Raw genomic sequence first — 22333 nt, 5'->3', positions numbered from 1 at the left:
TGAAACCCAAGTTAAAGGATTGCCATTGTGTGTGCGTCTCATGAGCGGAAAGACATGCGTTTGAGGATAGCCTCATACCACACAGAGTACACCTGGTTGGACGAAAGAACTGCAAAATGGATGAAATAGTACACATACTTCACAGAAGAAACGCAACACCAGAAGTCGAAAGATGGAAACGATGTGTTTTGTTATAAAATTAAACTACCTTTTTTGCGCAACGTCACTGTGCCCACATTGTGTAGCTGTTCCAGCTAAAAGGGGTTTATTAACTAACAGCCCGAATGAGGTAACGAAACGTCTGCTGGACAGCATGGGAAAAAGCCACATGATAGCTGACGAGTGAAAGCTTCGAACATCATCGTCAAGTCTACCGTCCGCTGGATTAAACATCGTCGAAGAAGATGATCAAACGGTATGCAAGGATAAGTAGTGGCAACCGACCGGTCCGGGTTCACCTTTTGTGTTGGGTTGCGTACCTTAAAACAAAAGAATCATCGACCTGTGCAGTAGTAGTGGCGAGCGTTTGCGAACACGACCGGAAAGTCTACGGTTGGGTTCTGTTGTCCGGAACATACTTCACCTCTGGACGGTGGGCTTTAGTGCCTGGGACAATAAGACCGGTGAATGTGTTGTGAAAATTCCTCGTTTAAAATTTTCCGGATTTTGTTGGCAAATAATAGAATGATGAAAATAACAATCCATGGAAAGATATCAGAATGGTAGTGTTAGGTGAAGATATTGAAGGTGGAGAGTTGAATTCATTTTGTATCTCCCATTTCAAGCTGATTTGAGCTTGTTAGAGATAATCTTTAAAAGTTTTATATTTTTAAATGACTAATTGAGGAGTACAGTATCTTAATATTTGACCAGTTATGAAACAACAAAATAAAATGTCTATTATTTAAATGATAAAAATAATATTTTTAAAAACTCTAGTAAATCAATTTAATTTTTTTTACAGTGCTGTCACTTAACCAAGCACCTCAGTGCTATATATGATAGTAACGCCAGTTTATACACGACGTAACTATGTTTGAAATCCTATGCAAAACTTATCAATATAGGCAAGAATTTAAATTCCAAAATGGTAGCTCAAAGTTAAATTTGTTAAGTTACCGTACACAGGACTAGCTATCCGGCGTAAATAAAGTAAATAAAGGCAAGGAAATCCTGAGATCCAGAGGCCAAGACCTATCCTGAGGTTGGAATGCCACATACGTAGAAGAACCGCTTAAGTTTGAAGTGCCACAAAAGAAGAAGAATTTGTCATTTCATTTTACATACTTTTTTTACAGATTCATTTTTCAAAAAATAAAATTACCTTTCGGAATGTTGAGAATTTTGAGAGATTCTGAAGACTTATTTGAAATTTAAAAGCTAGTAATTCATTTGATTCTTTTTGAGTACAGCTAGGCCCTTAATTTAAAGTTATGCAAAGAAAAATTTACTACTTCTTAAAAAATGCTGTAACTTTAACGTTTCAAATTCAACATTTACCAGTAATTTAAAGCTATTATTTTAATATGCAATTTTCCTACAAATTTACAACAAAATCACTAAATCTTTATGAAGATGGAAAAAAATGGTTACCATATTATCCACGAAACTAGCTGCAAATGATGTGCCCAGTAGCTCTCGAAAGAATACAGCACATCATTATGTTATCATCACCAACGATTCTTTCCGGTTTTGCTGTCTGTACCAGTACCAATCCACCTAATGGCGGTGCACCTTACGGCCAGCATACTATTGTGATTACCTTGGCTAAATACCGCATTTAAATGGATCCGGTAAAGTAGCCCAACGCCACTGTAAAACTCCACCACCACTACCAGCACCGACCAGCACCGGAGCTTCACTACATTCCGGACAAACAAACATTTTAGCACAGCGAACCGAATCCGCCCAGAGCTGCCCCAACGATGGCAGCTCCGGTGCAGAAGTTTATTTCACTAGCCGCGAAGCAGAAGAAATCCCATCTTGGCAAAACTACGAATAAGCGGCACCATCGTCAGCACTATTATGTTTTTGTGGTGACTTTGGCAAATTTTCAACGAGAGGTTCATTTCGAGGTTTGTTTGTGGTCTTTTTGAAGGTGAAGAGGAGCAAAACAACATCAACCAAAAGAAGAAAAAAAAAAACCACTCGCACACACACAAACCAAGGAAAGGTTTAAACGAGTAAATTGGAATGGTAGAAGGAGGGATTGAGGGGGTGTTGTACTGGGGGAGTGCACCAAAACTTACCCCCCAGCTGGCTGCTGTTCAGTGGAGTGTGCCGCCCTTTTTGTGCTCAAGTTTACTGAAGTTTGATGTTAGTTTGTTTGTGCTGAAAGTTGTTGTTTGGCACCACGTTTTCGGGTGGGAAACTCTCAAGCAGGAGACCGTTTACCCTTTTTTCGTGCACCCTTTAGATTTGTGGAGAAATGGGTATGAGAGACGGTGACCTGCACCAACGTATGTCGTAATGCAAGTGCAACTTCTGCAGCACTTCTTCAAACACCGGCTTTAAGCAACAACAAATAAAGCAGAAAGGGAAGGAGAGAGAGAAGGAAAAAAGAAATCGTAAGCGCACACAATTCCACACAGCCCCTTTGCGAGTAAGTGTCGAGTACTATTGGCAGCTATTTAGGAATCACTTTTTATCAACATCGACTGGCCGTGGAAGTGCGGACAGCTGCAGTATTATCTAGAGAGACAGAGAGTGAGGAAAAAACGTGGAAAGTGCAGCTCAGTGAAGTGATGCCTTTGGTGTCGTGTTTGAAAGTAAATCTTAGTTTTCTTACTTTAGTGCGACGAAAGTATGAGAAAAAAAAACTGTTCGTAACAGTGAACCATCACGTATGGTTTAGCCACCCATTGCTACCCATTCGCCGACCAGTTCGACCCATTCGCCTGGGCGTCTTTGTAAAGTTGCTTGTGGTACTAACAAACAACCAATTACTCTTCCACCTTCCAAGGAACGTGGTGAGTTCTTCCCTTTACCCGAAACTCACCGACATAAAAGAATGTGTTTTTCCCATTTTTTTGCTGCAATTTATCCTTGCTTTTCATGCTATTCCACACACAAAGAAAAATCATTTCATCACCTGGCAGGTTTATCGAACCTGCTGATCGTCAGCTGTGGAGCATCGAAACTACCGAAGGTTCCTAATTGGAAGTGCACTTTTTTTTTGTTTGTTACTACTCTCGGGATGTACGAGCGTCCATTTTTATTCGACCCAGCTGAGGTTCCCATGTGTCCCGTCGGACAAGCAATCGTTTCTATCTGCCACGTGAAAGCAACACTCGTTCGCCACAGCTCACTAAACCATTGAAGTTCGGAATTGGGTTCACCGTTCCGTGCACAATACACGGATGATACCTTTACCATTGCAACGCTTACATTGTTTCCCCTCACTTTCTCGGGGCTTTCTGCCGCTTTCTTCCTTTAGGTCGACCGGATCAAGTACACAACTGTACGGTAGCGAACGTGTCCATGACGTCGCTGGCCGTCCGTTGCTACGAAGGCTTCAACGGTGGGTTAGCGCAATCCTTCTTTCTCGAGCTACGCGACAGCCACTCGCAGGAGATGCGCTTCAACAACACCTCGCCGGTGCCACGGTTTACAGTGCCGAATCTGCACCCGAGCGCCATCTATCAGCTGGCCGTGTACGCCTTCAACTCGAAGGGCCGCTCGGAACCGTACGTCATGAGTGCTGCCACCCAGCGGTTGCCGGAAAAGCAAATGAAGGACTCGGAAAAAGGTACGACCGTTGGTAGAGACCGTGATTAGACCGAGTGGATTACACTTATTCTCCCTTTCTCTCTCTCTCTCTCTCTCTCTCTCTCTCTCTCTCTTTCTCTCTCTCTCCTTCCGTTGTACCCGTATCCTTGTAGTGGAGCGTCCTCGATCGCCACTACCCCTAACGCCTACCTTGTCGATTGCGATCGGATTGGCGGCGGCCGTACTTATTGGCAGCTGTGCCATTGTGCTGGCACTGAAGTTCCCGTGCGGTACGGGTAGCCGACGGAACAAGGAGACGGCCCAAAGTACGACCGTGCGGACATCGTCGCCTGGACCGAGCGATAAGAGCGTCGCCAGCAAGGAGTACGATGGTAACGAGAGTGACGAGAAAAACCCGGACGTTATACCGGACACCATCGATTCGGACGATCAGGTAAGGGGTGAGCACGAGATGCATTTGATTTGCTGTTCTAACAATGGGCCGTTGGATAAATTGAAATCACAGCAAAGAAACTTCATTGTTTAACAGTTTTAACAATGACAAGATAATCATTAAATCTTTTAAAGAAAATGAATGGTTTAAATAAAATGCATGCTTTTCCGGTTAAGAATGAGTCTAACTACAGTCCATTCTGGAGTTATCCCCGAACATTTAACCGGGGAGTGCTTTATATTTCAACAAACTGGGGGTTGTTTGTCTAAGGGACAGGGATTTATTTTATTTCCGGTTCCATTTTGATTTTTTTCTGAATTCGATTCCGGAATAGTCCGGACTCCGTATTATCAGATTTCTCTTCGGGAATCAATTCATCATCAATTCTTGTTCAAGAAATCAATTCTGAATTTGTAACGTTAGAATTGGAGAGATAATAATTCCTCGTCTATATCAACACATTTAAGTTTCAATTTAAAAACAATCCAAACACTGGTTTCAACATTACCACTTGAGCTCGAATACCATGTGCATCAGTTTTGGGCAGTAAAATACTCGAACATTCGTTGAGTTAAGGACATTTGGTAATTTAAAATACAAATACCCTTAATTTATACATTTCCACCTCTTGTCGTCTTAATACGATCGCCCATAGATGGAGTTCATCAAACGAAGACAACACATATCGACGATTGACACAAGCAGCCCGAACAGGTTGCTGCTGACGACGACCGCACCGAACCAAAACTTCATCGGTTCGTCAATGGCGGCCGCACTGCATGCCAACCATTCCACCACCCTTGGCTACTGCACGCTGCGCAATGGTACACCGCAGGCCTCCAACTCCATTACGAACGTGTCGATGTGCCACATGCCCTCAACCTTTACGACGGCATCACACACCACCTGTACGCTGCCGAGGCATCCGGTAACGGCCGGTCCCGGTCCGGGCGTTAGCCTACCGCCCAACGCACACCACTGGCCATCGTACGGTGGTACGATCGCAGGTGTCCGCAACATCACGGCCATCTCCGTCACCAGCAATCAGGGTTCGCCCGCACCACCGCCACCGTCGGCCATCGCGATGCAGCACCTCGGCCCGACGGCCCGGACCCGCGTCTGCATCGGGCTGCCCGAGGACGAAGTGTCCGCCGATACGCCCCTCATGATGAAACGCGAAAGCACCGTATGACTATAGGAATCTCACAGGGTCGGTGATACGGCCCTGTGAGAGTGTGCTGCGGCTCCGTTCCTCACGCATAAAGGGTAACCGTTCGATACAGTGCGACAGTGCGACCGGGCCATTAGTTGCCAACAGTAGCACCGCCAGGCAGAGTGAAAAGGGCCGTACGTTTTCAACCTAATTAAGTCCAGCGGCATTTTTTGCTTCCAATGGAAGTCACCGAAGACCAAACAGTGAGCGGCCCGAGATGCAGATGCGGGCTGCAGCACACACAGCTGTCGGGTTTTGCCGTTGTTTTTTGCCGTTCGCCTAGAATCGTTGCATCATTGTGTGATATGAGTACGCTGTGAATAGTAGTCGTGTACGTGTTTGTGAGAAGGTAGGTACCGTGGGGCTTCGACTGCAACTGGCAAGTGAACGGAACCAGCTGACGATGTCGTACAAAACGAATGCACGGACGAGATGTCACGCAACATAAGGGGAGGGGGAAAAAGGGGGAAGAAAGAAGGGAAACACAACAAACAGACAGACACACATACACACACACACTAGTGAGCTTTTTTCCAAATGCAACTTAATGCAATCGACCTTCTCCCTAAAAGCGAAATAGGTCTGTAAATAGTGTACAATATAGGCAAACAGGCTCAAAAATGAACCATAGGAAAACTTTATCGTCGGTTCTAAATCTCCTCACAGGACATCACAGATCCATCAAAGCCAAAATAGCCAAAAAAAAAAAAGAAAAACATTAATTCAATTCATTATTTTGGCAAAAGTAAACGATGCATTAGGGATCTTTAAAACATAAGCGAAAGATGATCATTAAACGAAAGCAAACTTTGAAAAGTAAATTTAGACACACACACACGCGAGAAGAAAAAGGAAATACAAAATTACAGCTGTACACAATATGGCATAGCAAAACCACACAAAAACACACAGAGATATGAAACAACTTCACTTGCAATTAAGAGAATTAGTCCCAGCCACACACTAGCTAGCGAATAATGAAAAACAAAACAGAAAAGTTAAAGAGAGAAAAGTTAAATTGGGATCTGTCTGGTAAGGAAATCGATTGACGAACATGAGCTGGGAAGAAGCTTCCCAGTGAGAAACCATCACACCCAAGGCAAGTGAAAAGCGATGTGAGTCGAGTTTTGCAAACGATCCTCGCTTGTATTTGTGCTGCTCATTCTCCATTTTCTACATCCCGGTGCTCTCCAAACCATCGAAACCATCCTGTTGGAATGTTCGATGAATTGGATAAGCTACGTCGCGACTGTGACTGTACTGTGGAGCCACGAGCCAAAGCCATTGCTCGAGTCACCTATTTCTTAGCCTACACAGGAGCTCCTTAGGACGCGCCTTATCATCCAATAGTTGTGCTATCTTTCCATCGCAATGTGTCGTCCATTTCCCTTGACACACACACTCTCGCTCTCTCTCTCTCCCTCGGCCGGTGGGGGTAGTTTTTTTCCGTTGCATAACGACGCGATACCAGTGCATATCCCCGGTGTACTACCACGCCGACAACGACAGTGATTGATGACGTTAAAAATGGCGAAATTTTTGCGTCTTGTTTTTTCTGCCTTTTTTTTTAGCCCTCTTCTATGCTATTGGAAACCGTTTCGTGGCCGTGTGGCAGGAAGCCACTATCTTGTGAGTATGATGATATGAAGCTCGGTACGTGTGAGCTTCTTGCCCGTTACAGCTGTCAACACAATCGATGATGAATGTTTTCTTTTTTCTCATTCTTTTTTTTTGTTTGTTTCGTGTACACCGGAGAAAACCTTTGGTTGGAGGAAATTGGATTTTCACGTACGGTACACTATTTATCGCCGGTATGAATTTTTTAGTATCGTTTTTTTGCTATATGAAATTTGTTTTGTTTGTGTTTGAGTTGTTTGTTGTTCATGTATCTTCTGTGCTTTGAGAATGTTTACATTTTATTACAGTAAAAAAAATTCTTTTTTTCATGTTGATACTCACTAATAAAAATGTTTCCTTTATTTTTAATTTCCGAATGAAAAGTAAAATATCTGACACATTTTGATACTTTCGAAATTTATCATTAATTTCCGTAAGCTCTCTTAGTAAAGTGGTGCTTCATTATGAAGGACCACTGCGTCATAATCGGATAGCATTATCATTTATTTATCATTTTAATTTGTTAATAATCATTATGTTTAACTATTTGAAAATAAATAACATTTTTACAGGGGTTTCAATTGAATAAAAGTCCTTCATTTCTAGAAACTTTTTTAATCAAAAAAGAATTTGTCAACGAAGAGTCTTTCCCAATTTTTGGAAGTTTCTCCGGATAAAATCATTTTTTTTAATGCTTCCTGAATACGAAACGATACAATGCGGTGCAATCTTTAAACAGAACCGATTTCAAGTAGTAAAAACTCCAAAAAAGATTTTAATAAGTAAGCTAAGCTTGCTTAAAGATGTCACCTTATCGAAACGTGACCGTATTAAAATTGATTTTGCATATCAGTATGCCTTAAAGGCAGTTTGCAATGAAAGAGAAGCTCTTTACAAATTCCCCTCACCATTCCAAACTTTTCCATCCGATTTTCTTCTATTTCGATATAAATGGCGCTCACAAGTACAAGCAATTACGCTCTCTACAGCAACATTGACAGGCATATGAAAAAAAAACACTTCTTCCAAAAGATAAATTCCCGCTAGATTACCATTCAGAGCTGTTTCAAGCGAAGCACGGTTTAGCAACGAGAAAGTACAGCATATGTACAAAAACAAAAGCTAAAACCCAATGCAAGCTCAGTCCTTTTAATTAGCTCAATTGCCTTGCACGTTCTCGCCAGGTGAACGGATGGCGACGGTTTGGCGGCCATCTACATCTTAACCGGCCCTCTAGCCATGGATGCAAACGTATGTGTTTTTGCATGTTTCGTTAAACCTACACAAACCTGTCAACCAGTTTCCAGGTGCCGTTGATGCTGTAAATATGTAAAATTACGAACCAAATGATACAAAGTCTCACAAATTAGTCGAATGAACGGTGAAAGAAAAAGCTCGTTGGCGCTACAATGCAGAGGGCGAATAAACTGCGAACGTGGGGTGAAGTAAAAACCAAAATCAAAAGTTGGATTCTTTATTACCTAGATATTAAAATATCAATAAATGAGGTCTAAAGTGCGCTACACATTAAAGAAAAAACGGTAGGACCCCGGTGGGATACCATGCGTCTGTGGTGGGTCGGAACGATAAGGAGCGAAAAAGTACGAAAAGTCCTAACATAGGTAATATCGAACGATTAGTTACAAACAAGAAAAAAAACACAACACATGTTATGGTTGAGACGGTGAGTGGTGTAAATTGGTTGAACCGGAACCGTTTCGGGGAAAACAAAAACAAAAATTGTTTGAACTCAAGCAAGCGAATGAATCTCAAGCACAGCAAATGTGTGCGAAAATATGATTATAAATTGCAGTTGTAAATAAAATAGATAAATTTATAAAACATGAAGCTGTGCATTATTTTAATTGTTCAAAATACTTTCAAAATCCGTGATGACAATTGCAACCATTTTGTCACCTCAAGGGACAAACAATCTTTAGTAGTTCCTTCGTTTTATTTTTTTTTACTAAAAGCGATGACAATCACTGAGTATTTCCGGTTATGTGAATCGCACATGCTGTGTATTATGTATTAAAAAAAGAAAGAACAGAAATAATCCACTTATTATCGTTCCAGAACGTAGCCCAAAACTACTTCCGGGATGGCGCGGGAATAAACTGCTTAAAACCTTAAATTAAATAAATTAATTTGAATAAATGGATAAAATCACACGTTCCGCTCTGCTGGTGTACAGTACCAATCGAATGTGTGTATGTGTGTGTGGGCACACATACGTATGATTTATTTATTTGCTGCGTTTCTTCCCCGTACAGGGACCAGGGTGCAATCGGACAGAATTCCGAAGCGGTAAACAGGAAAACGGAAATTCGAAACCGACACAAACAATGTCCCGGGTCCGAGGGCAAGTGATCGTAACCGCGGTTGAAAGGTGAGTATTATTAGCGTGTTATTGAAGGGATAACAGTGGAAGAAAAAAAATGAACAACAATCTCCACAAATTGTTGTCGAAAAAGCAGTGCGAAAGCGAAGCGAAATGAGAATCGAGCTAACGAGTATGGCCCGAAATGAGCCAAATGAGTCAAATCGAGTTCGTTGCACAATAGATAAAGTAGATAAAGTATTCAATTTTATTCACTAGCAAACGTGTGTATGGCCACATCAAAGGCTCTGCTCGTAGCGTTTCATATTGTTATTGCTTCAGCGGATTCAGTCTGAGGCCAATCGTGCTTTGCGCAAGCAAGTTTTTTAGGGAGCAAGAACTGAAACATTCAAAATTTGAAGAAAAAAAACGAAACTATGATATGAACAATAATTATGTTGTACTACTTCAGTTTCAGTGGCTGACAATACGGCCGAAGCTGTAATCATTAATTACAAATAAAAAATATAAATATGTTGTACTGATTAATATGTTTTTGTTTAAGAGAAAGAAGCATGGTAATTGGAGATGAAATCATTCAAATTTTCAGGAATTAATATAAATTGCCTTTTAATTTCATCGGAATGGACGGTTGTGCAAAATAATTTAAATTTCAATTTAAAAATTCAAATTTAATTTTAAATTAGAATTAAAAATTTAAATTTAAAGCAAATAATTAAACTGCGTTTAATTTAATTCCCATTACTCACAATTTTTCTTTCTGATAAAAAACAAAAATTTGTTCCTACACACATTGTATTTGTGCAATTGAAATACTTCAATTGACGCACAATTTGTAATTAGTTTTTCTTGTTTTGAAGATGTTGCGTTTTTTTCCATAATTACGATTAGGAAACGTTTTATGTGCTGTGCTCAAAATCAGTGACGCATTCATCCCAAATGATGCTCATTGAACTGGTGAAGCATGTTCGGTTTTGTAGTTTTGCTTTTTGAGCCGCAACCTGGAAATTCATTCCATCTCTCATCGACAGCGCTGGTACGCTTGTTTATGGCATTTGCCATTATTTCAATATGTTTCCCATTCCACCCTTACCATGACACATATTAAAACGAAATTTTACATTAATATCAGCAACAAAGAATGTCATTCATTAAGACTGCCATCTTTTTTTGCCTCTGTCACACACAATACTGTTTATCGGGAGGGTTTTTTTTGTCATTTTGTTCCATGCGATTTCCATTGCTAGCACTGATGAAATTGCTTTTCCATCACCTGTACCGTGGATTACACGCAAAAGGTATTGAAATGTTGTTTTTTGCTTTTTGCTTCTCTTGTAGTAGATTTTCAATTTTTCCTCCCAAAAAGGCAGACAAACTTCGAAACGTTAATGACACATTAATTCAAAAGGCGTGCGACCCAATCGCGGCCGAAAAATGAAAACGGTGAAACGGTAAAATGAAACGTGAAAAATCGAATTTCATTTAATTAGCCGTATTTACGACACGTATTTTCCGTGCTACACAGGTACAGCTACAAACGGTCGTAAAAAAGGGGTTTTCATGCGGCCAAAACGTACCAAAAGAAAAAAAACAATGTTACTACAAAGGAAACATAATGAAAGAAAAGTCACCATTTGCAGCAGCCCTCCAGCGATGGTTGGTGGAGGAACGTTACAAAACGAACACTAAGGAAAATAGATAAATTTCTTTCGAAATGGTTAATGCATGGCAGCAAGTCAAAAATAGATGTAAGGTGCAAAAGAAATCACCTTTTCAATGACAATTTATTGGGCTTGCGAAGTCGTTTGCAAAAGTTTGCTACAGTTTTTTGTTGAACTTTTTTTGCTAAAAGTTTAAATTGAAAATGGTAAATAATTTACTAACTTTAAGTAAAATTTATTTGCAAATAGTGGTTGTCCTTTATTATTTTAATATACTCAAACAATGTTTCAATCTTCTGACGTTTTGCGAAGAAGTACAAAACAGAATTATTTTTGTAAAATGATTATGTTTTGATTAGTGAATTAACAGAAAAATAGTATGCGACAAGTTCAATGGATGGGTTGCTTCAATGTTTTTTTCTTAAAAGCAAGAGTGATTTAAATAAATTCACCTGAAACCATACATAAATATAAGGAAAGTATAACATTTTCGTTTATTTGAAGTTTTATATTTTCGTTTCGATAACAGTTATAATAATGCAATTTATTTGTTTTAACACAAGAATAGTGTAATACTAACAACAACAAAATCCAGTTTTAATAATCGCTTAACAGAAAAAAGCCTAAAAGTACCTTTACAATTCCGTTCATAATTCATAAGATTGTGGGTATACACCAAAAATTCTTGCGTTAGATTATTTATCCGCTGAATAAGCTATGCATAAATGTGTGCGAATGGCAAACCAACGCGTGAATGTGTCATGAATGGTTTTTTTTTTATTTTACTGAATCGAAGGAATAATATATAAATGTGATTTAATCGGTAGGTTTCAAATTTCATTTTCCTTTTCACAACTTTAAACCAATGAAATATTAACTTTTTGAATACAAATATCATTCAAAAGGTGTATTTGTTATCGTTTCTAATGAGAAATTTTATGAACTTCTATTACTATTATTATTTTTGAATAAAAGTTTGGTATACAATTTTTTTAAATGATACTGCTCTACTTGAAGTCAAAGCGTATACAATTTAAAATTGAAAATTAAAATGCAGGTCACAGCGAAACGGTTTGAGGGGTTGAGTGTCTTTGTCATCGCGAATGAACTTTCCACTTTGATTGTTCGTCCATGTTCGTTAGGTTTTGTTCATTTGCTACTCCCTTCCACTACCCATCCCTCTTATATCATAAAGTTACAGAAACCTTTTCCTTTGTCACAGCTTGCGAGAATCTGTTTCGAAGTCTGTTCCTCCGTTCCCGAGTGTTTTGCTATCCATCCAATAAAGCAGAATTTCCTCTCCTATCCACTGTCACGGAATCAATGCTACACCATGCTTATCATTGAATTGAAGCTCAGAAACAAAACAAAAATCATCCGAAAATATAAACGGCTATATTACAATTTTTAATGAAGACTTTCCACCTTGCGGCATACGTGATCATGTTGTTGGTCGAATTATATAAACCCAAACAGCATTAGCAATCTACAGTGACAAAAGCTGAGGTTTGCAGATTGTGCTGCTCAATTGTGACCATTAGATGGATTACTTTTTATTCCACCAGATCTGGTACGGGTACGGTTTGATGCCGCTGCAAGGTTAACGTGCTTCCGGCTGAAAAACACCAGGCGCCTCCATTTCGTAAATTTCATTATTCTATCATCATCATCCATTGGCCACCGTACGTCACGTCACGTGGGGGTAACATTGCTTGATCCAGCAACATCCCAAAAACAAAATCGATGTGATGGTGAAAATTTCCGTTGCGTTTCATTGCTTTTCGTTCTTTCTACTTCACCTTCCGCTCTAAGCACATCACATCAATTCCAAGTTCAGTAGAACCGAAAATCGGGAGCGTTTGTTGTTCCGCTTCCAAAGGGGAATCAGGGGTTTTTGGGGTGCGTTTGTTTAATTTTCCCGGACCAAATTCGTTCCCGTTCGTATGGTTCAATAAATCTGTCACACCTGATTGATTTATTGCCCGGCGCATCCCGTACCGTGTTACGGTACGAATGACAAACGAAGGGCCGATGAAAATGGACATTGATGAAAACTATTATAGAAACAAAACGTAACAAAATCAATACAGAATAGAGATCGTAATAAGAATAATACGAGAAGAAAACAGTGATTTTCAGTTGCTATAAAAAAACGTGATTTTATTGTACTTGTGAAAAATGAGTCCCAAACTACGAAGAACTTTATCTACGCATAGCGGAATCAAATAAATATAAAAAAATGATTTTTTTTGCTTTAATTTTGGTATTTAAATTACACTTGTCAACACTGCATGTTTTCGTTCCCAGCACTCTACTGAGGAAAATGCAAATAAATGTATATTATTATTGGAGTTTTGAAGAATTTTTATCCCTACCTAAAATAAAGTTGGACATCTGTTGGCAAGCACGTGGCAAAGGCGTTTCCTTTACTCTTATTGGAAAGATTTTTCTGCCAACTAATAAAATTTTGTACGTTTGATGTCCACCGCGGACCGAGCCCTCCTTGAATTTGGTTTTAAGTTGTGTCATTTTATTTGCTTTCATGTGAATCAATCGTTGCTTTTGTCTAAGAATTAATTTATTGACATAATGATCCGATTCCAATTTTTTTTGTGTTATAGGGTCCGAGTGTTGGATTGCTTCAATGAGCTATTAAAATCACATTTTTTCCCCTAGAAAAACATCAATTCTTTGCCAAACCTTCACAAAAGGAATTAAATTTACATGTAATTCGCTTGTTTACAACTTTGTTCAATGATTTCAGTTCACACATTTTAGCATCGATAAAATCAAACTGACAAGGTTTCATTCACTGCTAAACCGAGAGCAACACCATTAAAAGGTGTGTTGTAAATTTTGCTCGTTAACTATTTTTGTAACATTATGGTGCTGCATTGTTCCAAACAGTTAACGGATCAATTACGTTCGCATTCAAAACCGTTGTTTATGTATCTCGTTTTTTTTCTACACCCAAACACCATCCAGCAATAAAACACCATCCTTTAGTGCTTTTCCTTTCCCCCAACAGCATCATCTACCCTACGGTTCAAGTGCCATTTCTCAAGGTGTTTTGTTCCGGTGCAACATTCAACGGTCGGTGGTCAGTCGGGCGGGTGGATGTTACCCGCTTGAAACAGGATAATGGCACGAGAAGAATTGCATAAACAACCTCGAAATGAACCACAGCGCAGAAACTCTCGTCTAATCTGTACTGACGTCAAGACGGTGGGTTGAAGAGCGAACTTGGAGCGATACAACACAAAAAAACAGAGACCGAGCGATTGTGAAAGCCAGTGGGACAAACAAGACAACCGAGAGATATTGTTCATGCTAAAGAAGTGGACGAAATCCACTCGATAGATATGGTGGTGCATGGTGTGCGGAGTGCTTCACTCGAAAACTCCTTCCAACACAACCGCGAAAGCTACACCGAAACAAATGAAAAGTAAGAGACACAAAAAATAAAAGCAAGTTCAAAACTGGAAGGGGGGATTTTTTTCCCTCCCAAAGAAACCAGTCGTTTGATAGGGAAATACGTGAGAAGGAGAGAGGGAGATAGAGGGAGAGAGAAACCACCGGACAAAAAACCCCTAACGACGGAGGATTACGAAAACTAAAAATGTCACCTTCGGTTTGCTCTTTCATCGTAGCCAAGTAGTCCTACCACGGTCTCGATCATCCTTGAGGGCGATGTGTTGGCGCCGAACTGCCTCAACCATCCAGCTTTTTTTTCTTCCTCTTCTTGTTGCTGCTCCATTTCCAACGGGTAGCTTCAAGATGTGACTTCTTATAATGCCGATTGTACTGATGCCCGAGTTTTGCGTTTTGCAGGACCTGCTTTTGTGGTCGTACAGGGGAGGGGAAAAGCTACGGATCACACGGTCCGATCCTTGACACACCAGTGCGCCGCGTGAAGCGCGTACGATGCTGGGGGAGGGTGAAACCAACCATTATTCCTCCCGTTCTAGACCATCTGACTCGTTGTGTCTTTCGTGGGCTTTTTCAGGCTTTCTTCCAGTGCTTCCTCGGGAGAGATCACATCGGGTGTCAGCACACATCGTGAGGAGACGGCACATATAAGCCTCAAGAAGCACGGCTTATTCTCACTCCATCGGCAGGAGAAAAAAATGGCCACGTTTGGGGGGATGTTGACGGGGGCGGAGCTCAGCTTTGTACAGTCGGGTACATACAGAAAATCCAGCATACAGTCAGAGATTCGCTTTCAGCTCCTGCGCTGCCCAAGTGCACCGCACTTCGTCCCAAAAAGCTCAGGTAAATCCTTCCATCAGGGTTTCTCCCACCCCACCCCGGGAGGGGGACGGGCGTATCCGGGCGCACGAGTCTTTTCGCACTTCAGTGTGGTGTTTTATCTTTTCAATTTTCTTCCCACCGGTTATTGTATCCTGACCGGGCTTATAGCGACCGGATTCACTTTCTGGTTCTCTACCCATCCCCCCTTGGCTTTACTGCTTGCGAAAGCTTGAGCTGGGAATTTCGAATTATCCATTTTGTGTTCCACCGTCACCAAACGTGCCTCTCTTTACACTACGCCATCCCTCTAGCGCGTCCTTGAGACACAAAGAAGAAGGAGATTTTTCTTCTGCTTGTTCCTTAATTTTGTCCCATTCTTAGCAGTACGTCTCTTGTTCGGTGCGTTTTCGGTTGAAGATGTGGCAGGATTGGCGCCAAGGTTTGCCATTGCCAACCGCAATCGAGGCTCGTGTCATATGGTTTTCCAGGGTGGGGAAGATTCGCCGGCAAATGTAGGCGACGGTGGTTTAAACTTTATGGCTTAATCTTACGTGCTGCTCGAGCTCGAACCTTACCAGGCCGGTGCTGTCTGTTCTCATTACCACCCGTGTAGGAAGGTTTCGTATGGAGGACGTTTTGTACATGAGGCGTATGAATGTGTGGTGAAGAAGAAAAAAAAAGATGTTCAGCATGCCATAGACACCGATTCTTGGCAAAACGTTTTTTGGTGTTTTTGCGGTCAACGTTTCAACTTACATTGTGTAGGAATCATCAAACGTCGTTATGGGATGCCGTGTAAGTATTAACGATCGGTTTGTACGTGAAAGTTTCGCACTGTTTCAACAAGCTTGCCATAATGAATGTCATTATTATCACTTTTCGCCCAGTTCGGATAGGTTTAAAAATTAATACAAATTTAAATTATATCTTAGACTGTAGAACGTATTTATGGTAAAATAAGTAGTTATAACATCAACTCGTGAAATAATCTGAGGATTATGCTAAAAGCAATTTTTTTAATGTGTAAACACTTTTCATTACACTTACAAATATACTCCTTTTCAAAACATACTCGAATTAATAAGAAAAATAAAAAACACCCAATTTACATAACTTTCATTTTTGTGATAGAATCTCAAAAACAGAATGCACTTTTAGCTACAAAACAAGGCACAAGGGACATTCTAATTATGGATTAGTAATGTACAGGAATGCTTTTTTTTCGTTGTTCATACAACATATCACACGACAAGCGACCATGGGCGATGGTATATCTGCAATGTAACATTGAACGTGCCTGAAGCCATAGGAACGACTCGAACGTAGTGAGGGTGACAGTAAAGAACATGTAACGATTATAATGAACAGAAATTCACCACAAGAGACGAAAAGGGTTCGTATGCAACTGTTCAGATGGTAGAGCTTGATGGAAGCAATTCATAAGATGCTTAGTCTCGTAATGGGAAACGAAAGAATCTTGCTTGGTTCATAATGATTATGATGGTGTAGATAATGGACTGTTGAAGAGGTTGCAGTTTACGTTTTGCTGCAAGATGTTTAAACATATTTTACCTTGCAGGGTTTTACACTTCATTTTTAAACGATTGTTTTTTTCTTCTTTTTTCTATATTTTGAAAATGCTAATAAAAATGTTTCAAAAAAGCCTCATTTAAGAAACAATTTTTTTATTCTTTGCATTCCTTAACAATGACTTCAAGATGTGTTTTTATTATTCGATCTTGACCTGATGTATGCCCCAGGGCTTTATTGAATTTGTCGTTTATTTAAGCAATAAATTTAACTGTAAAATAAGGGAAAATTAACATACAATACAAATCACTCAAGTCAATTTGTCAAATTTGCCTAAAAGATACATTAAAGATTATCTAGAGGAAATTTCACCGGATTACTCTTACTGGCCAGGTCGGAATTTGCTAAATTACTTGATAGATACCTTCTTACGGTTTAAGTTTTCTAACTTAAAGTATCATAGACCCCAATGATGGACACTTCATTTCTTTGTATGTTGAAAAAAATAAGATGTAAAACCCTGTAAAACGTTTGAATAATAAACAGTACAGATTTTTTAAAAATGTTTTGCAACTTAAATGAATCCTTTGAACCATTTCAAAGAAAAAATCTGTTTTCATTTATTTCAAAATATTTTTTTTTTAAAACACACTTCATGAGCATTAGAAGCAATATGCACATTTATCCATATCTACGTTCTCATGAGACGGTTCAAATAATTCCCTTATGTGCTAAAAGCGTTCCAGATACGCTTTACTAGTTCTTCGTATAGTTTGTGTTGGTGTCCACCTGGATGGTCGTTAGGCAGGCAGCAGAGTATCGTCATGTGGCTTGCGTCATGATGACCGCATCCACTGTCCTAGAGCTGCAGTAGTAGAGCACACATAAATTTGCATCGGGCAATGCGACGGAAGCTGAAAAGTTATGCACCTCGGGGTGCTACGAACGTTCTGAAGCGTATCAGGCGGTCCACCAAACTTCTCCCCAACACCAACACGAACAACCATTGTGCACACGGTCGAGTGCATCGCCCAGCTAACGTTCGGGTGTAGAGGGCTGCCAACCAAAAACGATATACATCCCAGCATTACAGCAACAGTATGACATCGAATGCAACGTGCTGGGTTGAGGGAAAACTTTTTCAATTTTCTCTCTCAATCTTCGATATATCCAATCGAACTTTATTATATTGATGTCTCTAGCGATATGTAAATCATGCGTAATTTGACGTTTCATCGTCGGATCCAGCGTGTTGAAATCGGGTCACATGCAGCGTTTCATGTAAGGAACCGTTAAGGGACTGTGCACGTGGGAAGCTATTGCTGGTTAGTGCCCGATTCAGCTGTTAGTGGGTGAATGATGTAAGCGTATAGCAACGATGAAACTCCATCGAGAATGAGGTTTGATGAAAAAATCCAGGAAATTAATAGTCGTATAGCGACGGTACAACCGATGCATATGCAGGAATAAGTTCCCTTTTCTCTAATCGTTCCATGGACTATTCACCAACGATACTTTGTAGTACAGAGTTTCACAAGATCGCCGGAAGATATTGATTTGGTACATCGATGAAATGATATAGCAGGAACTCACTTGGGATGGCAGAATATACGCTTGGTTCTAATATGAGTTAATTATACGATTTTATATCCCGAGTTGAGAATATGCGGAAAGAATCCTTCGAGAATTTGCCATTTAATTAGAACTCGTTTTCCAATTTTTTCTCCTAATGCCACTTTTTTTGCTAAATCTATATACAATAAAGATTAATTAATTGTTCAAGGAATAATTTTTAAAATCATTTTTGAACTTAAAAACTGCTTCAATTCTGTAATTTGTAACCACAATTACAACTTTATTTTTCCCCGCTACATCTACAATACTTCACCAAAGTTTGCATTACAAACGCGATACGAAACTTGCGACAGGCAATAACAGTCAGGATGTGTGGTGAACCGAGCGATGAAATACAAGTACCATCCAGACACGAACATCGAATTCCGCATACAGTAAACCGCTACATTAATCTACGCCAACGTGCATCATAAAACGCATTTCCGCAGTAGTTCCTCATATTTCGACGTGGCACATTCCGCTTATCAGGCAGCGAACCCGATGGCTTCGATAAGCGGATGGAAAAGATGAACTTTATCGATGTCATCATAAAGTTCGTTAATAACCACTGACAGTTTCGGGTACTGATAAAATGCCGCTAACGATGTATGAGGGGTGGATAGCAAAAAAAAAGGGGGGCTGAGAGAGCTAGGATTTGCACTTGCCGCTACACTGCGGCGTGGCATCCTGGTGTCTTCGTTGTCCTTCGCCTTCACCCATAATGGTTTGGGGTTGATGGGTCGTTTACAACCCGTGCGAAGAGATGTGCGTTGCTCAACCCAATTTCGGAAGCCGAAAATGTTGAGCTTTGACGTTCCGTAGGATACGATGTTACGATGTTTATCCCACTCTTCAACAAAAAAAGCCCTTACCAACATGGCCCCAAAAAAAAAAGATTGAATGTATCCTTGTGTTGTGCTAAGTTACGTTGCCTTAAGTTGGTGTTTTACGCTTTTTTTGTGTTGCCACTGCACGTTCATTCACACACATTTCTCGTCCAGAACATAAATATTCAAAGTTTCTTCAATAGGGGGAAACATACATTTCCACACAGCAACAGCAAAAAAAACTAACATTTATTTGCGTTTCTTAATTGGTTTCTGCGCGCGAAAATGGCACCAAATTGGTGGAGGAAATAAACGCCGGCCCGATAGGATAGACACTAACAACAACCAAAAAAAAAACCCCGCACTTCCCCAAAAACGGAAAAGCAAAGAAAATACACGAGTAAATGAGCAAATAAACAGCGAACCAACCCGGATGTGGCCGTTATGGAGCGATTTTGTACGGTTGAAGCAGGAATTTTATTTCTACTGTTTCATTACCATTTTTGCTTGCACTCCATTCTGGCCATCTTCCACGGGGTTTGGTGGTGGTTTGTTGGTTTCTTTAATGTTTGTTTGTTTCCTTCCCCATGCTTTTTATTCCCATTTTGTAGCTAAAGAGAGGATAAGAGTTGCGCTTTTGGGGGATAATGTTGTTCCTAGGGAACAATAGCGCAATAGTGTCTATCCGCGGATGTGCTATCTATCTGGTCATAAAAATAGGATTAAGTATCGTTACTGCATCGAGATCACAAGGTTAAACACAACAATCGAAAGAAAAAAAAATACTTTCCGTGGTTCGTTCATCAACTTTTCCCTTTTCGATGCAAATGCGAAACAAAAGCTTCAGAGCATCGATTTTTTATAGTCTTTGCAGAGGTTTTTGGAGTGATTTGAAGGCTTAAATTAATCTCTAGTATTGTAACAAAATAAGTAAGTTGTAACAAAATGTTATTTTTAACATTAAACAGAAAAGAAACAACAAATCATTGAATGTTGTTTATGTCTTTAGTCTGCACAGTGTTCATCTTGCAGGGTTTGTCGACATGTAATGAAAGTGCCAGAGTTGATATCATTTTGGGGTTGTTTTTAAATTGATTAAGGACTAGAATAGGAAGATATGTAGGTAATCATTCCTACTATTAAAAGCTTTCGCAAGTTCAAACTCATTTGCGAAGCTTTCAATAGGTCAGTTGAAAATTCCTTGTTTTGAACATTTGTTCAAAAATTGTTTTCAACTTGAAAGAGCTCTAGAAAGAGGAAAATGTTCCATATCGATCCACTCCAACTTTGCAACATAAGTTGGAAAACCCTGTATACTAGATGATTCTTCATCTTTTGCGCATAGACAATAGAATTATTGAGAAAAAAAATATTTTTTTTCCTCAATTCTGCATTATGTCTATGAGGGTACGTCTGGATTCTTGATGCATTTTTGCATCCACCAAAAAATGCTTATAAAAACCAACGCTTCACCATGCGATCTGTTTTCCCGAAGTGCATCGGCAACGCAAATACAGCGCTCGTTGGGTGATATTTTCTTTATTTTTATTTTTTTTCGCTCCTGTTTTTGTTGCTTAAATTAATTCTCAAATTCATTAAAATGTAATTAACAAACTGTGCAACAACCGCCAGCATATTACGGCTCGTGTTTGCACGCTTAATTCGGTATAATTAAGAACCCACGGCCGGTCGGATGATGCTTTCGGGTCGGAATGAAAGTGTGAAAAATCCTCCGGCCTTACCACAACATTCTGCTCTGTTTGTTGCAGTAATCGAACCATTTATTTATCTTTTTCGCTGTTTTTTTTTTTGAAGCGACGTAAGTTGCCACTTTGAATTAATTTAGTTTTCTTTCTTTTTTATTGCTCTATTCCCAGCTATTGCAACCGGAGCGGGTTGAGTAATAGCACTACCACGTACTTTCTTTGGATAGTTTAATAAAAGCAATACTTACATTACATGAGCAAAACGAGTTGGAGCAAACCGCTAGCAAAAGCATCTTCGGCAAGTGCAACTGTAATTAGAAAAAGAAATGCAAATGTCGTTGAAAAGTTTTCCTAAACTGGAATTGTAACTTCCTGGAAAAGGTAACATAAGGTGATCCATTACAGAGCAGGGTATTGTTGGTAGAATACCTCTTTATGCACAATTTAAAAAATCGACCTTAAATCGTTAATTATTGTTCATTCAATTGTTCATCAGTTTATAATATTTTATGGAAATGCTTTTCAATCAAGATTTATTTTGAGTGTAATAAAGCTCAACCAACTATACCCATACGATGAGAGAAAGAAAAGAAAGAAAGGACACAACTTGATTAATTAAACTAAAAAGAAAGATTTTCTTATTAAACTTTAATTAATTAACACACCATCGCTCAACGAAAAAACAAAGATGATGCAAACAACAACAAAACAGTAGTTTTCTTATTACCATACAAATGGGAACCTGTTCTAATTAACTACAATGCTTCTACGAAACCTGGCCATTGCTTGAAGTTTGATTCGCCGGTTGGATTACTTTTGCTCCCGCCAGGTTTGGCTCCCTGATAAGCTTGCTCATAAACCCCAAAACCCTCTCATCCCACGCTCTGCTGGGTGAATAGCTCAAAACGTTCAGTTTAAAAGTCGACGCATTTATGCATTCCCCGGGCCAAGGCCTCGCAATTTCATGCGATGGAACCTGGAAGCCATTGGGAAATATTGCTGCATTCCATCCGCAACAAAGCACAAAATATTTGCCGTTTTGCCTTCGGTACAGGTTGATACCATTGTTCTGGTGGAAAACAATTTAAAAGGAAAACTACGTAATTAATTTAGCTAGAAAATTGCATTCCCCACCATGGCACCAACACACGCACGAGTCGTACTATACCGCTGCCCTTTTGTATGCAACTCTCTACCCCAACCCTCCGAACAGGGGTTGCGGTTGGTGGCGTTGGGAAGGAGGACCGACGGATGGCGTTTGTACAAAGATTTACGCAGCACCACTTGCTGCTTCAACTCCTAACTTTATTTCCCATTTGTTTACTCTCGTCTCAACCCCTCCATATCACCCCCCAGGTTTTCCTCCCCCCCCCCCCCCCTCTCTATAGCTAGGGGTGAGTTTATCAGCCGT

The 22333-nt window shown here is 40.0% G+C and overlaps 2 protein-coding genes across 5 annotated transcripts in view; one reads left to right on the top strand and one right to left on the bottom strand.

Annotated features, from left to right (window-relative positions):
- LOC125765293 (neural cell adhesion molecule 1) overlaps positions 1 to 8840 on the top strand; it is a 111602-nt gene extending 102762 nt beyond the window's left edge. For all 4 annotated transcript variants that reach the window (XM_049430258.1, XM_049430257.1, XM_049430256.1 and 1 more), the window contains exons 13-15: positions 3437 to 3748; positions 3882 to 4162; positions 4818 to 8840. In XM_049430258.1, coding sequence (XP_049286215.1) covers positions 3437 to 3748; positions 3882 to 4162; positions 4818 to 5354 — 1130 coding nt within the window. In that variant the 3' untranslated portion in view covers positions 5355 to 8840. The remainder of the gene's footprint in view (positions 1 to 3436; positions 3749 to 3881; positions 4163 to 4817) is intronic.
- Positions 1 to 21358, bottom strand: part of LOC125765298 (BTB/POZ domain-containing protein 6-B) — a 356684-nt gene extending 335326 nt beyond the window's left edge. The window contains exon 1 of the transcript XR_007418538.1: positions 21171 to 21358. The gene's annotated coding sequence lies outside the window, so the exon portion shown is untranslated. The remainder of the gene's footprint in view (positions 1 to 21170) is intronic.
- Positions 21359 to 22333: the final 975 nt, after the last annotated feature.

This window comes from Anopheles funestus, chromosome 2RL (genome assembly GCF_943734845.2).
Source record: "Anopheles funestus chromosome 2RL, idAnoFuneDA-416_04, whole genome shotgun sequence".
Lineage (NCBI taxonomy): Eukaryota > Metazoa > Arthropoda > Insecta > Diptera > Culicidae > Anopheles > Anopheles funestus.
Note: the sequence above shows the minus strand (reverse complement) of the source record. Positions and strands in the feature narration are given on the sequence as shown.